This window comes from Theropithecus gelada, chromosome 3 (assembly GCF_003255815.1).
Source record: "Theropithecus gelada isolate Dixy chromosome 3, Tgel_1.0, whole genome shotgun sequence".
Lineage (NCBI taxonomy): Eukaryota > Metazoa > Chordata > Mammalia > Primates > Cercopithecidae > Theropithecus > Theropithecus gelada.
Genome location: NC_037670.1, coordinates 109,398,614 through 109,411,958, shown reverse-complemented (window position 1 = coordinate 109,411,958; position 13,345 = coordinate 109,398,614). Strand labels below are relative to the sequence as shown.

Sequence of the window (13,345 nt, the reverse complement as noted above, 5' to 3'; positions counted from 1 at the left end):
GTTTTACCATGTTGGCCAGGCTGGTCTTGAGCTCCTGACTACCCCTCAAGTGATCTGCCCGCCTCGGCCTCCCAAACTGCTGCGATTACAGGCGTGAGCCACTGCACCTGGCCAGCTTTTTTCATATGTTTGTTGGCTACATGTATGTCATCTTTCGACAATTGTCTATTCATGTCCTTTGCCCACTTTTTCATGTTTTTTTTTCCTAGTAAATTTGTTTAAGTTCCTTATAGATGCTGAATATTAGACCTTTGTCAGATGTATAGATTGCAAAAATTTTCTCCCATTCTGTAGGTTGTCTGTTTACTCTGTTGATAGTTTCTTTTCATCTTAGCATTTACTACTCATTCTTTTGGTATCAACCAAACTTTAGGGAAGCTTCTCTGACCTTGCTGACTAGGTCAAGTCTTGCTGTGATAAACTTTTATCGCATCAATTACTTTCCCTCATAGCATTTATCACACTATTACAGGTTGACATTTATTTGTATAATGACTTGATTAATATCTGTCTTTTCCAGTAGAATGTAAACTCCTTGAGAACAAGCCTATGTCTAATATGGCTCACGACTACATCTTAGAACACTCTCTGACTTATAGTAACATATTAGGCATTCAGTAAGTAAGCAAATGGTAGGGGTGTTTCACAGGAAATTCTGAAATGCAAATTTTTTGAAGCTGCCCTATTTTAGGATGGCTTGCTTGAAGGCTTTTATTCATCCTTAATTGGTATGGTCAAGACGTGAGAATAGCTCAGATCTTGGACCATTGATCCCAAGGGTCACTCACCTCACCTATTTGCTATGTACGTACTTGGAGGCACTGACCTTGATGTTATTTTCTATTTAATTTTTTCTAAGTATTCTCTTAGCCTCAAATTTAGCCTTAATAGCTTTACTTAGTGCTCTTTTCTGTCATCAGTGTAGACTTACAGATGTGAATTTTTAATGCATATTTTGACCTAAATAAATGTTTAGGGGCTTTCAGTTTCATTACTGCCATTGGTACTTGTGTCTAAAGATCAACAATTCCTTATGGCACTGCCCAGTACCATTACTGATGTAGCCTCCAAGTAAGTGCTGAAGGGGGATAGAAATAAACACACAAGTTTGGTGGGAGAAGGCCTTACTAAAGTCAGTGTTCGAAAGAATCATGGTCCCTTAGTCAATTCTAAAGAACCAGTTTATAGACATGGAAACTGTGAAATGATGGCAAATCTTGTAACCTCAGGTACACACCATGTGGAAATTGAACCTAGACCTTCCTCAAAGAGAGGCTGTCATGTATATGGGTAAATATACCTTGGAGGGTGGAAAAGTCACTAACTTTTAGGGGATATTTGGAATCTAAATCTGAGTTTACTTGGATTCCTAAAAATGTAGAGAACCACTCTGGTCAGTATTTTAGGGCAAGGGATTATGCTGGCTAACTGAAAAGGTGTTTTAAGTTTACCATCAGGACCCAAAACTTACCATATAGTCTTTTGCCCACTAGGAGAGTATAGTTGGGATAGAAATCCTCAGCATGTGGCAGAATCCTCATTTCGAAAACAAAACAAAACACAAAAACCCTTAATAGTCCTTAAGGACTATTAGGGTAGCATCAACCAAGGGGAAATTATTTGTACTCTTTTCCCCACCAAAATATTAAGTCAGAAGCAAGATCACTTTTTCACGGGGAACTGCAGTGATTAAAGCTATTATTAAATATTTGTAAGATGCTGGCCAGTGATTTCTGTCCCCATTCAATATCTCAATATGGTCAGTGTAAAAACCAATTCTAACTCCAACTGCACTTTGCAATCTCCAAATGGCTTCTTTACTAGAATAGATGAATAAAGTTCCTGATTTCTGATCTGTAGTCCATGATATGTTGATCGTGCATTACTTTGTTCCTGCTCACTGGGACTATTAGGAGCAATTTGATTTCACCTGGCAGTAGCAACAGTTTGTTTACTCTGCGTTCTGTGCCAAAATCTGGTCCTCTGGAGCCTTGACAACACTGCATTCCTCCTAGGCCATGACTCTGTTGCAATACATTTACAACCTCAAGCTGATTACTCCTGTAGAACAGCAAGTGGCAATGCCCTAGTTAACTTAGGAAGAAATTAGAGTAAGAGATACATCTTTAAGAAATAAGAGAACCTACATCCTCTGTCCTAGAAAGAAGAGGGAGGTTCTAATGTCAATGATGTGACAGAGTATTCTCCCTAAGTGGAAAACAAGTTACGGTACCTAACATTAACAGGGAATCTTTCTGGATTTTGGAATTTGTGTGACCTCTGGCCACCTAATAGGTGACACAAAAATTTTCCCAGAGTAGATTAAGAGAAGGTTTCCAGCTAGTCCAGTCTGCAAGGAAAGCTGCCCTGCCAGGTGACATGATAGCCACACTGATCCAATAGTATCCAAGATGCATGAAACTGACCAAAGCTATAGAGACTTGAACATAAAGGAGTTATGTAAAGTACTCTGGGGATTTGGAGCTAACTGATGTCACATTAGCAGTAACTATTCTCTTTTTGTGTAACAGCTCCTGTCTTGCTTCTAGATCCAAATATCCTCCCATTCCAGTAGGTGTAGCTAAAGAAAAAAAAAAAAACAACCAAATATCTGATTATGAAGTCAGGTAAGTATGCAACCTGGGCTGCCCTGCATGAATTGGGTGTCATCAGTTTCACAATCCATAAAACTAGGTTTATTCAAAAACACTCCAAGTGGTATATAAAACAACAGGATTTACAGGCCACAAGAGTTAAAGTATTATTTAAATGGGTTGCTCAACTGGAACACGGAGGCACAGGCATTTTGTATATTTATAGGAAGCATTAAATAAAGTCTTGTGGAATGAGAATGAACACATAAACCTGTTTCTAGCAATTAAAAGATTTCTACTAAATAGGAAGCAAATACTTTATTGAAGTAAATATCATCAGTCATTAGGCTTCATTAATAATGTTTATTTTAAAGATCAACTTTTATTGTAACAAATATAAAGTCATCAATGTTTTACAAATTGTCAAAAATGCTTTAAGTACAAAAAAAAATACATTAGTAAAATGAAAGTTATGTTGTATTATTTGGTGATACACTTAATACTGCCAACATGCACAACGTATGCCAGAAAAGCTCATGCATTATTGGAAGAGAAAAGAAATGTGATATAACTGCCATATTGTCTGATTATAAATTCATTGCTTCAGTCAGTTTTCTTTCTTCAGGGATACCATTTACCTGCAATGTGTAAGAATGAATATGGGCAGGAGTTAGTCAGGGCATGTATACTTTTAGATTTTGAGCAAAGCAAATTATGGCAAGGAGAAAGTTTCCATCTTTTTAATACAATGTAAAATAATTACATTGCATTATTTCTCTGTATTTCGTTTTTTTAAAAAACAGAAAGCGAAAGAAAAACTTCTAAATTAGTCTTCTCCTTCTTGGACCAAGGCTATAATATTTTGTATTTCCCAAAAGGAACAGTCTGAAAATTCCTCCCACAATAAACAAAAAGAATGAGGTTGATTGCAGGATATATAACTGTACCTTTTAATCATGGCTTTAAAAAAAATATCATGTGGGCTGGTAGGGCAGAGAAAACGAGAAAACCTGAAGGGGCATCAAACCTAATGGTTTGGGCCTAGTCCAAAAGTTAGTACGATTGTCAGCTTTTAACTGCTCTATTATCCCGGCTAGTGCTCAAGTCCAGGAGTACAACACCAGCAGCTAGTTCATTTCTTAAAGCTTTGATGGGAATTTAAAAGAAAACAAGTAACTAAATGAAAAAAAAAAAAACAAAAAAAAACTTCAAGATATACTTTCCCCTGATAAATTCCATATAGGTAGCTACAAATAAAATTACTTGATATCCAAGATGCAAACTCTTGTGCCTAAATTACCTTCATAAAGAAAACTGACACGCACATAACGTTCTATGGTACTTGGAAAACTCCAGTTACTGTTTCATGACAATCGCATAAATGTAGCTGCCTCTTTGCAGTATTAGGATAATCAGGGTAAAAGAAAAGAAAAGCTGCTGTACTCAAAAAAAATATATGAACAGCACTGAATCCATGCATTTGCAGATAGAATAATTTAGAAATTGAGAAATAAAGTTTTTCATTTAAATGAACAGAATGGGAATAAGGAATGTAAACTGCCCATTAGCCCTTCTCTCCAGGAGGCATGCCTCCATTTAGGTTTTTGTTTGTTTGTTTGTTTTTTTAAATCCAGAGTCTGACTCTGTTGCCCAGGCTAGAGTACAATGGTGCGATCCCAGCTCACTGCAACCTCCACCTCCTGGGTTCAAGTGATTTTTCTGCCTCAGCCTCCCAAATAGCTGGGATTACAGGTGTATGCCACCATGCCCAGCTAATTTTTGTATTTTTTTAGTAGCGACGGGGCTTCATCATGTCGGCCAGGCTGGTCTCAAACTCCTGACCTCAGGTGATCACCTGCCTTGGACTCCCAAAGTGCTGGGATTACAGGCGTGGGCCACCGCACCTGGCCTCCATTTAGCTTTAAATGTACCAGAAGCACAAACACACCAATCTTTCATAATTATTAAAAAAATGCTAGGGTGGTCTCTCTCCCTTTGGCACTTAAGATATTTGGGGACTCACTGAAAAAACAACAATAACAACAAAACAACCAAGAGGAGATAGTGTACTTTAGTCAATAGTATGATCCAAATTGCAGAAAAATGTAAGAAAACAAGGTAATAGGCTCTAGTGTTAACTAAAAAGGAGAACAAAACTTTCTTGACTCAAGCAAAATACCTGCTCCCTAAAATCTGTTTCAGAAAAATAATTTTATAAATTGGGTTAAACAACCTTAAAAATCCCCTAGGAAAACTCTTTGGCTCTTATATTTGTTTAGGCATAAATTGTCCTTGTATTTGGAAATGCTCTGTATTACTAAAATGTAGCAAGTTAACAAGAGCACTTGGTAAAATATCTATGTGACTACTAAACAAATTGCTCTAATATCATCTACTCAAGTTTCCTAATTCTCCTAGTGGGTAGGTAAAATCTGGATTTTTAAATACTCAAAATAAATATTTACTATTTTTCTAGAAATTGCCTCCTTCCTACTCACTCCCTGCCTGAAATAATTAAGAATCAGAAGATAGACATCGTAGGAGAGATGGAAGCTACAAGGTTAATAACAAAGAAGTTCTATCATTTCTATCGTAGAAGTATTCTTTTAGAAATTTTCCTCTTTAAAAAATAACCATGAAATTAGTGGTAGTAGGGATTCATTTATCTTTTTTCTCTCTTTAGGTTACTCATTTTTATAACAAAGTTTGTTCCTTCATCAATCTCCTGAATGCTTACAAAGTAGCACCAACACATCAATATATTGAACAGTCTTGTTGAAACATGTTAGCATTTAATTAAAACAAGTAATCAAAATTGTATGGAAAATTCTGATAAACATTATCTTGTAATTAAAATCTGATGAACAATTTCATTATACTTGCCTCAAATCTTTGAAAAGTTGTCAAACGAAAATCTCCTTAAATTCACGAAAGCAGTAATAGAGAAGATAATTTCTGAATGAAAGCATCCAATACATTTCTGTATGTGCCTGAAGTTTTTAAGAGATTTACTTTAACAGTTTCCCTACCACAATGCCACCATTCATACTCAGAATTCCACACCCAACTTACATTTTTAAAACTTCTCTTGCTTTTCCAAAAGAGCTACAAAGGCATTAATGGTTGCCTGGCAATTAGAACTAGGAATCAACCACTAATTAGAAGACAATCATGAATAAGTTATCTACTCAGTATAGAGATGAATGAAATAATTGGCTGTGGAAAATTTTTAGGGACACTTGAAAGAAATAAAGAAAGCAAGTCTTAGGGAAATAGAATAGTCCAAGGAGAATTGTCTGCCATCTTGTTGTCACTGGTCATGTTATAACAGCTTTTTAAAGCGGCTTTAAAACCAGGCCAGCCATTTCTCATTTATCCCCCTGAAGCCTCAGTGATTTGTCACAATGGTTTCCTTTTGTAAGAGTCAGTTTCAAGCTGCTCACTTACTGAGACAAATCCTAGATGCATCCAAGCTAAGAATCTTTCATACCAAGGGGAAGAATAGAGAGCTTCACTGAAGGAAGGGGTTTTATTCAGTCTTCCTTAATTAGACAGGACCTCCATGGATGCTTTTGCTCTAAGATCATTTACCCTGTGTTTATCATTCTGATGCCAATCTATGTAATAATCTAAGCCATTATTCTGAGGTTTTAAGTCTGATTAAGGAATGACACAAGTGTTTTGCCTTATTTGGTGAAGCTAAAGCTTCATAAATTATATAGTGCCATAATTATCTTTTAATCTGTAGATTCATTCATAAACATCAATTTATTATTCTTAGCACTCACCTGTAGTCTGCTGTTGGGGAATCTGAGTCTGATGTGGCAAGTTCCTAGAAATGATGAACATTTTTGAGTAAAACTGTTTGTTTACACACTTGTCAATAGAGAGCAGACATACTAGAATGAAAAACTTTATTGGTAACTGACCCCAGTCATGTAATCCAGCACAATTCCCCTCCCCTTTCATGAGCTTACAGATGAGGAAACTGAGGTCTGAGGAAGATAAAAATTAACAATATTTGATAACATGCATGAAATTTTTACTACAGGCTATACTCTAAAGTACCTCACAACAACCCTAAGAGGTAGGTGTTAATGTTTTTCCCATTTTATGGGTGAAGAAATAGCCTTGGAGATCCAAGGCTACATAGCTAGGACATGGTAGCTAAGATGTGAACACAGTGGCTTGTGCTCTTAACCTATACACTTTCAGATCCAGGCCTAGAAGATATACACATGCTCACATATTTTCATGGAACAACATATATAACCACCTTCATTCACTATCCCAAACATCTGTGCTCTTTTATCTTCATGTCAGGCATGCATCCAGATGCATTGGCAGAATGCAGAAGTCATCCTTGTTCCTTCCCTCTCCTTCAGTCTCCACATCCAACCACTTAGGGACTTCTGACATTTCTTTTCATCTTATTTGGATCTGCCCCATTCTTCCCCATCTCCATGGCTAACTTGGTTGAAGCCATCATCATTTCTCACTTGGATCCTTGTAAGGGGGTTGACTTGTTTCCTCATTTACATTCTTGTCCCCTTATAATCCACTCTGCACATTGCTGTCAGAATGCTCTTCTAAGACAGGGGTCCCCAACCCCTGGGCCATGGAACTGGGCTCCACAGCAGGAGGTGAGTGGCAAGTGAGCCAGCGAAGTCTCATCTGTATTTACAGCTGCTCCTCATCACTCGCATTACCACCTGGGCTCTGCCTCCTGTCAGATCAGTGGCAGTAGTAGACTGTCATAGGAGCGTGAACCCTATTGTGAACTGTGTATGCAAGGGATCTAGGTTGTGCACTCCTTATGAGAATCTAATGCCTGATGATCTGTCACTGTTCCCCATTACCCCCTGATGATACTGTCTAGTTGCAGGAAAACAAGCTCAGGACTCCCACTGATTCTACATTATGGTGAGTTATATAATATTTCATTATATATTACAATGTAATAATAATAGAAATAAAGTGCATAATAAATGCAATGCCCTTGGATCACCCCAAACCATCCCCCACACCTGGTCTGATATGAAACCAGTTCCTGGTGCCAAAAGTTGGGGACCAGTGTTCTAAGACACAAATCTATTATGTCATTTAAATAACATACATTTAAGTATTTCCTTGTATCTATCTGCAGATTAAATTTCAGATTTCTTAATGTGGCCTGGAAAGCCACAATATATCTCGCTCCTACATGGAGTGCCCCATGTCTGCTTGAAGCCGACAACCAACCACCATGGCTACTACCATGTCCTGTACCCAATCAGCTCCCATTTGTCCTTGCAAACTCAACTCAGAACTTGTTACAGCATACAGGTATTACTCTTATAATTTAAAAATTCCCATAAGAAATGTTATTAAAATTTTTAATGTATTATTTTTAATTTAAAAAATCTCAAGAACCACCTCCCTATGCATCCTTACTCTCTAAGCAACCCACAATTAGGTTACCATTTAGCATGCTTTCATTCACATGCTGATTGTCATTGTATTCTCTGTATATAATATTTAATTGTCCTAAAGTATATTAACAGTAAGAACTATATTTTGTTTAGTATCCTCAGCAGTAAGCATTATAAAGTATACACATTTATTAACTTACAGATTTAGTTTCACATTTTGATATTAAAATTAGTTTATGAAAATGTACAATTTAGGTTCTGTATGGAAGAAACTCTAAGAGTCAGTCCTTTGTAATAAAGTTTGATCCATGCTGGGGATTTTCAAAGTTTTTTGTTTTCTCTTTAGCACTGGGATTTCTCTTAATTGAAACCCTAAGCAGAACTGTGATGTACAAAAGAGATAAATGTGAGGTTGCCTGGGTTGAAACAAGGGAGTTAGGAATCCTGTCCGCTTTGTTTTCTTTGTCCCTCATGCTGGCCCCTGCAGCAATTCTAAGAAATCTGTAAGAAACAGTTTGAAAACCATTGATATTATTTCAGCCAGGCAAATATTATGTTCCAGATACAACAATCTAAAGTGGAAAACAGTACGTGCTAGTTAAATACTGTTTAAACTCTTAATTTAATCTATAGTTAACACCTTTGAGCGATTTTTTTTCAATGTTTCAGTTCCACTTTAAAGATATTACTAAGGAAATAATAAACTCTAACACAATTTGAGGAAGTTACTTAATAATTCATCCCAATGATTATATTCTTTTTTATTGTTACTTATCAGCCTTATCCTTGTGTAGGCTAGAGGAGTATTTCTTTTTTAGCTTGTTTGTTCTTTCAGAATTTCACACTATGTATTTATATTGATTTTGGTCACAAAACTAAAAAGATCAATTTATAAACTACGAAGAGGGAATAAGTTCTACATTTAAAGATGGCAAGGCAAACATCTTTACTACAGAAGTCAAAATGCAATTAGATGGGTATCTGGCACAGGGTGGGAGGATGTGTTTTACTTTATCTACTCAGGTATAACTGATCTGGGTCTATTCTACACTCAGAACGAATACAGTGCACCCTCTACACATAGGCACACACCACACACAAGCACCTCCTCATTCCTTACCATCTGTAGCTCTACCTAGCCTGTTAGCAGATTGAATCAACACATTTCGACAAAATACAAAAGAAAGTATAGAATGTAGGTGTTCTAACATAGGTAGTGGTTAGTAAAAAAAGACACATGTTTTCCAAAAGCACTAGATTAAGGATCCTCCAAATTCAAAATCAGCATTTGGATGAGGTTGTTGGATGCCCCCTACTTCTCTTGTTGGCCCTCCCAACTGACCTTTCTGTGGAATTTAGCTTGAAAACCACTGATCAAAGTCAACCTATGCCTTGTCGTTTCTTCTCTAGTCTCTGTTTTTTCCTCTTTTGCTACATTGCTAAACTTTCTAAATCACAATGGGCTGGGCTAGGTGAAAAGAGATGGCTGGTTGAGAAAAATGCCACACACAAACTAGCAAGAAATTTGGAGAAGATGCATAAGAAAGCAACTGTATGTCTTACATTGATTTAGGGACTGAAAAGTATCCATAGTGTGTGTTCTAAGTGGTTGTGTTTGAACAATGCACATGCACTCCTTGCAATTTCAAAGGAAACTTAGATGAGTTATATTAAAAGTGCTTATGTGTGCAAAAAGGTGCTCAACCAAAAAAATTCTGAGATTCAACTTCCCCTGATTGGGTACACCTATCTCCTGTTTTGAAGGAGACCCTTGAGTCTCCAAGATGTGTGCACATAGCTCTGTTTTTGTGGCTTCCCAAACTTGTAACTACATGCGAACCTGTAAGTATTAAAGTGTGAATACATCTATGATGGGCATATTTAAAACTGTGTATTCCATTTAAGAGTTGAAGGGACATACTTCATAACAGCACTGCTTCAGGCATACTGGAAAAATGCCTACAATCCCAACTCTGCTAGTTAAGATGCAGAGAATGCAGGAAGAAAGTGGCGAATTCTCATCTTTGGTGAGAGCAGGCTGCTAAAGGCAATTATACAGGAGGGGGCGTCGACTTCAAATAGAGGCCCTATAGTCCTTCCAAGAAAGGACCTTAATAAAGTCATAAAACAATTTAATGATTATTAGACTAAGTGAAAAGTTATTACGTATAAACTGTATTATGTAGAAATTTAAGAAAACTGTAACTGTCTAAATTATTAGCATTAATTATTTTCTCATTTTGTTTTAATTAATTTCATGCATTTAAATAGAAAATTGTGTAAATCAGTCATTGCACAAACTTCATTCTTTAAGAATGCAAGAGTAATAACTTGCAAATTAATAAATAAGTGATTTGGGGCAGTACACAATTATTTCTTATTTGTACAACCATTTTAAAGTAATTTGACATTCTTGGATACCCTATACAGTAATTCAGTGAGTAAAGTTGATGATTATCAACTGATTATATTGCTACTTGTTTCAGACTAAAAAGCAAAATGATTTGCATAAAGTCACAGAATCCATGCCAGAGTTGAAAGAAAATGACATTAGTTGTGTGAAATACAAAACATTTCACTTTTCAGTTAGTATGGTGGCATCATTTAACAATAAGAAATAGTTATGTATTTTTGGAAATCAATGGCTCTGAAATATTCTTGGCTGCTTGATACTTCTCAATAGGATACCATAATCTTAGTCCCCTGAAACATTGTCTTCAACTGATACTAACTTTTATTAAAACTTAATTTTTATTTATGGACTTTTACCATAAAGTTAGTTGTCACTGTGACCAGAAGCAGGACAAATGGAAAAATATTTAAATAAAAGCTAAAATTATTAGATACTGTCTTCAATTAGAAGACTTAATTCTACTTTTATACTTGTTAATTTTCAAAAGATTAAGTACAACCTATCTCCTGTTTTGAGAAAGACCCAATTATCCTGGATTAGGAATTATGTTTAGAATAATGAATAAGGAAAATTTTTGTGTAGCAAATTAGTATCTTCCTGAAAAATGTGTGGAGTGCTGTCCCCAATTATTCATTACCTAAGGGGCCTCATGAAGATGCCTACCACTCCAAAAAAATCAATTGGTATTGATGTTGGCATAAGAAAAGAATAGTGAAGAGGCAGATCTTTCCCCAAAAGACAGCATACCTCACTACAAATTTAATATAATAAGTTATTTTTTAGAAAATCAAATATTTGGGATCCTCCAGTCAATGCCCCTTTCCCCAAGCATAAGACTACAAAATAACATTTTTTCAATGGATTTTAGCTGTTCCAGGCACTGTTTTCTGATTAGCTCTCATCTCTCAACCTCTCCACACCATTTTCCTCAGGCAGTTTAGGGAGGTGTGGAAGAGTATAGAGGCTGAGAAGTATAAACTCCCAAACAGCTCCAACCTCCTAGACAATGTGCATGGACTGCTTTTCTTTCAGTTTCACATGGGGAAATCAGGAAAAACTGTTCCCCTTTTAAAACTCCATGTAGAGGAATGTGAATAACAACATTTCTTACTCACGGGCCCAACCAGAAATACCAGAGCTCTGGATTTTCCGATCCTGAAACTTAAGTCCTTTGATTATTAAGCCAGGAATTCTCAACCTTTGTTGAGAAGCTCTCTGCAAGAGCTCTACCATAACACACACGCCCACCAGACTCCAAATTCCCATACTCAGAGCCCCAGAATGTGTACTATAAACGCTCTACAGTGATCCTGACACAACGTGGTTTGGGAACAAGGCTAGACTCTCTCTTGACATTCCTTTGATGACCTAAAATTTTATTACTTGGAATTAAATTTTTTTCATTTAAATATTTACAAAAGGCAATCATCAAGATACACTGGTCAAATATGTAATAGATTTTTGATGTGAAGTCTTTGGTTACAAACATAACCCCAATCACAACAATGATTCTTTGGCAAAGTCAATTTACTTTTAAGAGTTACTTTACAATGTGATTTCCAGAAATAAATTGTAATAAATAAGACGAATGTCTATAGGGGAAAAATTATTCCTGCTATTAATGGCAACACTTATTCACTAGGCTACAAAGATAACTAAGTACAGATGCAGAAAAACTTACTTTATGAAGGCATGAGGGACATACTACACAATACCTGGCTATAGCTCCTCATGACTGTCGAGGTCATGGGATGCAAGAAAGGTCTAAGAAAATGCCCAGACCTGAGAAGACTAAGGAGACACAGTGAATATTGTGTCCTAGATGGAATCCTAGAACAGAGAAAGGACATTAGTGGAAAAACTAATGACATCTGAAAAAAGTCTGAAGTCTAGGTAACAGTAACATACTAATACTGGGTTCCTCATTGTGACAAATGTACCATGGTACTATAAGATGTTAACAATGGGAGAAACTGACTGAGAGGTATGTGGAAACTCTCTATTATCTTTGTAACGTTCCTGTACCTCTACAATCATTCCAAAATAAAAAGTTTATTAAAGAATAAATACATTAGCCAAGATCAAATTAAATTGACCTTACATTTCTAGACTATGTGATAGTTTTAACAGCCTATTTATATTGTCTCTGTAATTTGAAAAGCAAAAGAAACACAGTACAAAATGAAACACCTCATTTCTGGGCATGTGCTACGTCTCCACGTTCTGCTCCAGCTTCCCTTTCCACTGCCTCTTTGTTCATTTTGCTTATAACCTGAATCAGAGATCTCTCTGAGGTCAATGACCAACATTATCTATCCCTGCCTAGATATCAGGATAGGTAAATAATCTAATCTCAGTTCTGACCTAATTTAACTTTGTCTCTTATCAGTGTCTCAAATTTATCATCTGCAAATGATTAAACATTTTTTCTTACTGGCTAATTTATGGTGCCAGTCTGGAGCTCTGTGAAACATTCTACCAAAAAGAAAATATTACCATGTAATTGATAATGGTGGCAGCCATTCATTACATAACATTGTGAATTCTCTATACCTCTGATGTAAATTGACTTGTTTAAAGGAACAAACTAGTTTTATGCAGTTTTGAAAGAAAGCTTTGAATATTATTGAGTCTTGCTTAGAAGCCAGTATAAACCTTTAGCCATATCCATGTCTGAATATTTCTGGTATCAATCTGAAGAATAAACACAGAATCCTTTGGCTAGCTAAACTGTTTATGAATGATAAATTCAGTACACTTAGTATGAATGTGAAGATGAAATGCATGCCCTTTTAGAAAGGGTAAATTAATAAGTACAAGGCAGCATTATCCAAGCATACACCTAGTTATTGAGTACTGTAATGCCTCCCCAAATATAATATCGCATTTTAATCTTGAGAATTCAGTTCAATCCAAATGACCAAAAT

General features: G+C 36.2%; 1 protein-coding gene across 13 annotated transcripts in view; it reads right to left on the bottom strand.

Annotated features, from left to right (window-relative positions):
• Nucleotides 1-2,937: 2,937 nt before the first annotated feature.
• SGCE (sarcoglycan epsilon) overlaps nucleotides 2,938-13,345 on the bottom strand; it is a 72,186-nt gene continuing 61,778 nt past the window's right edge. For 11 of the 13 annotated variants that reach the window (XM_025380354.1, XM_025380358.1, XM_025380359.1 and 8 more), the window contains 2 exons: nucleotides 6,383-6,426; nucleotides 2,938-3,232 (listed from right to left, as the gene is read on the bottom strand). In XM_025380354.1, coding sequence (XP_025236139.1) covers nucleotides 3,216-3,232; nucleotides 6,383-6,426 — 61 coding nt within the window. In that variant the 3' untranslated portion in view covers nucleotides 2,938-3,215. Of the gene's footprint in view, nucleotides 3,233-5,477; nucleotides 5,513-6,382; nucleotides 6,427-13,345 lie in introns of all 13 variants that reach the window. The other 2 variants (XM_025380350.1, XM_025380346.1) reach the window with 1 other exon arrangement.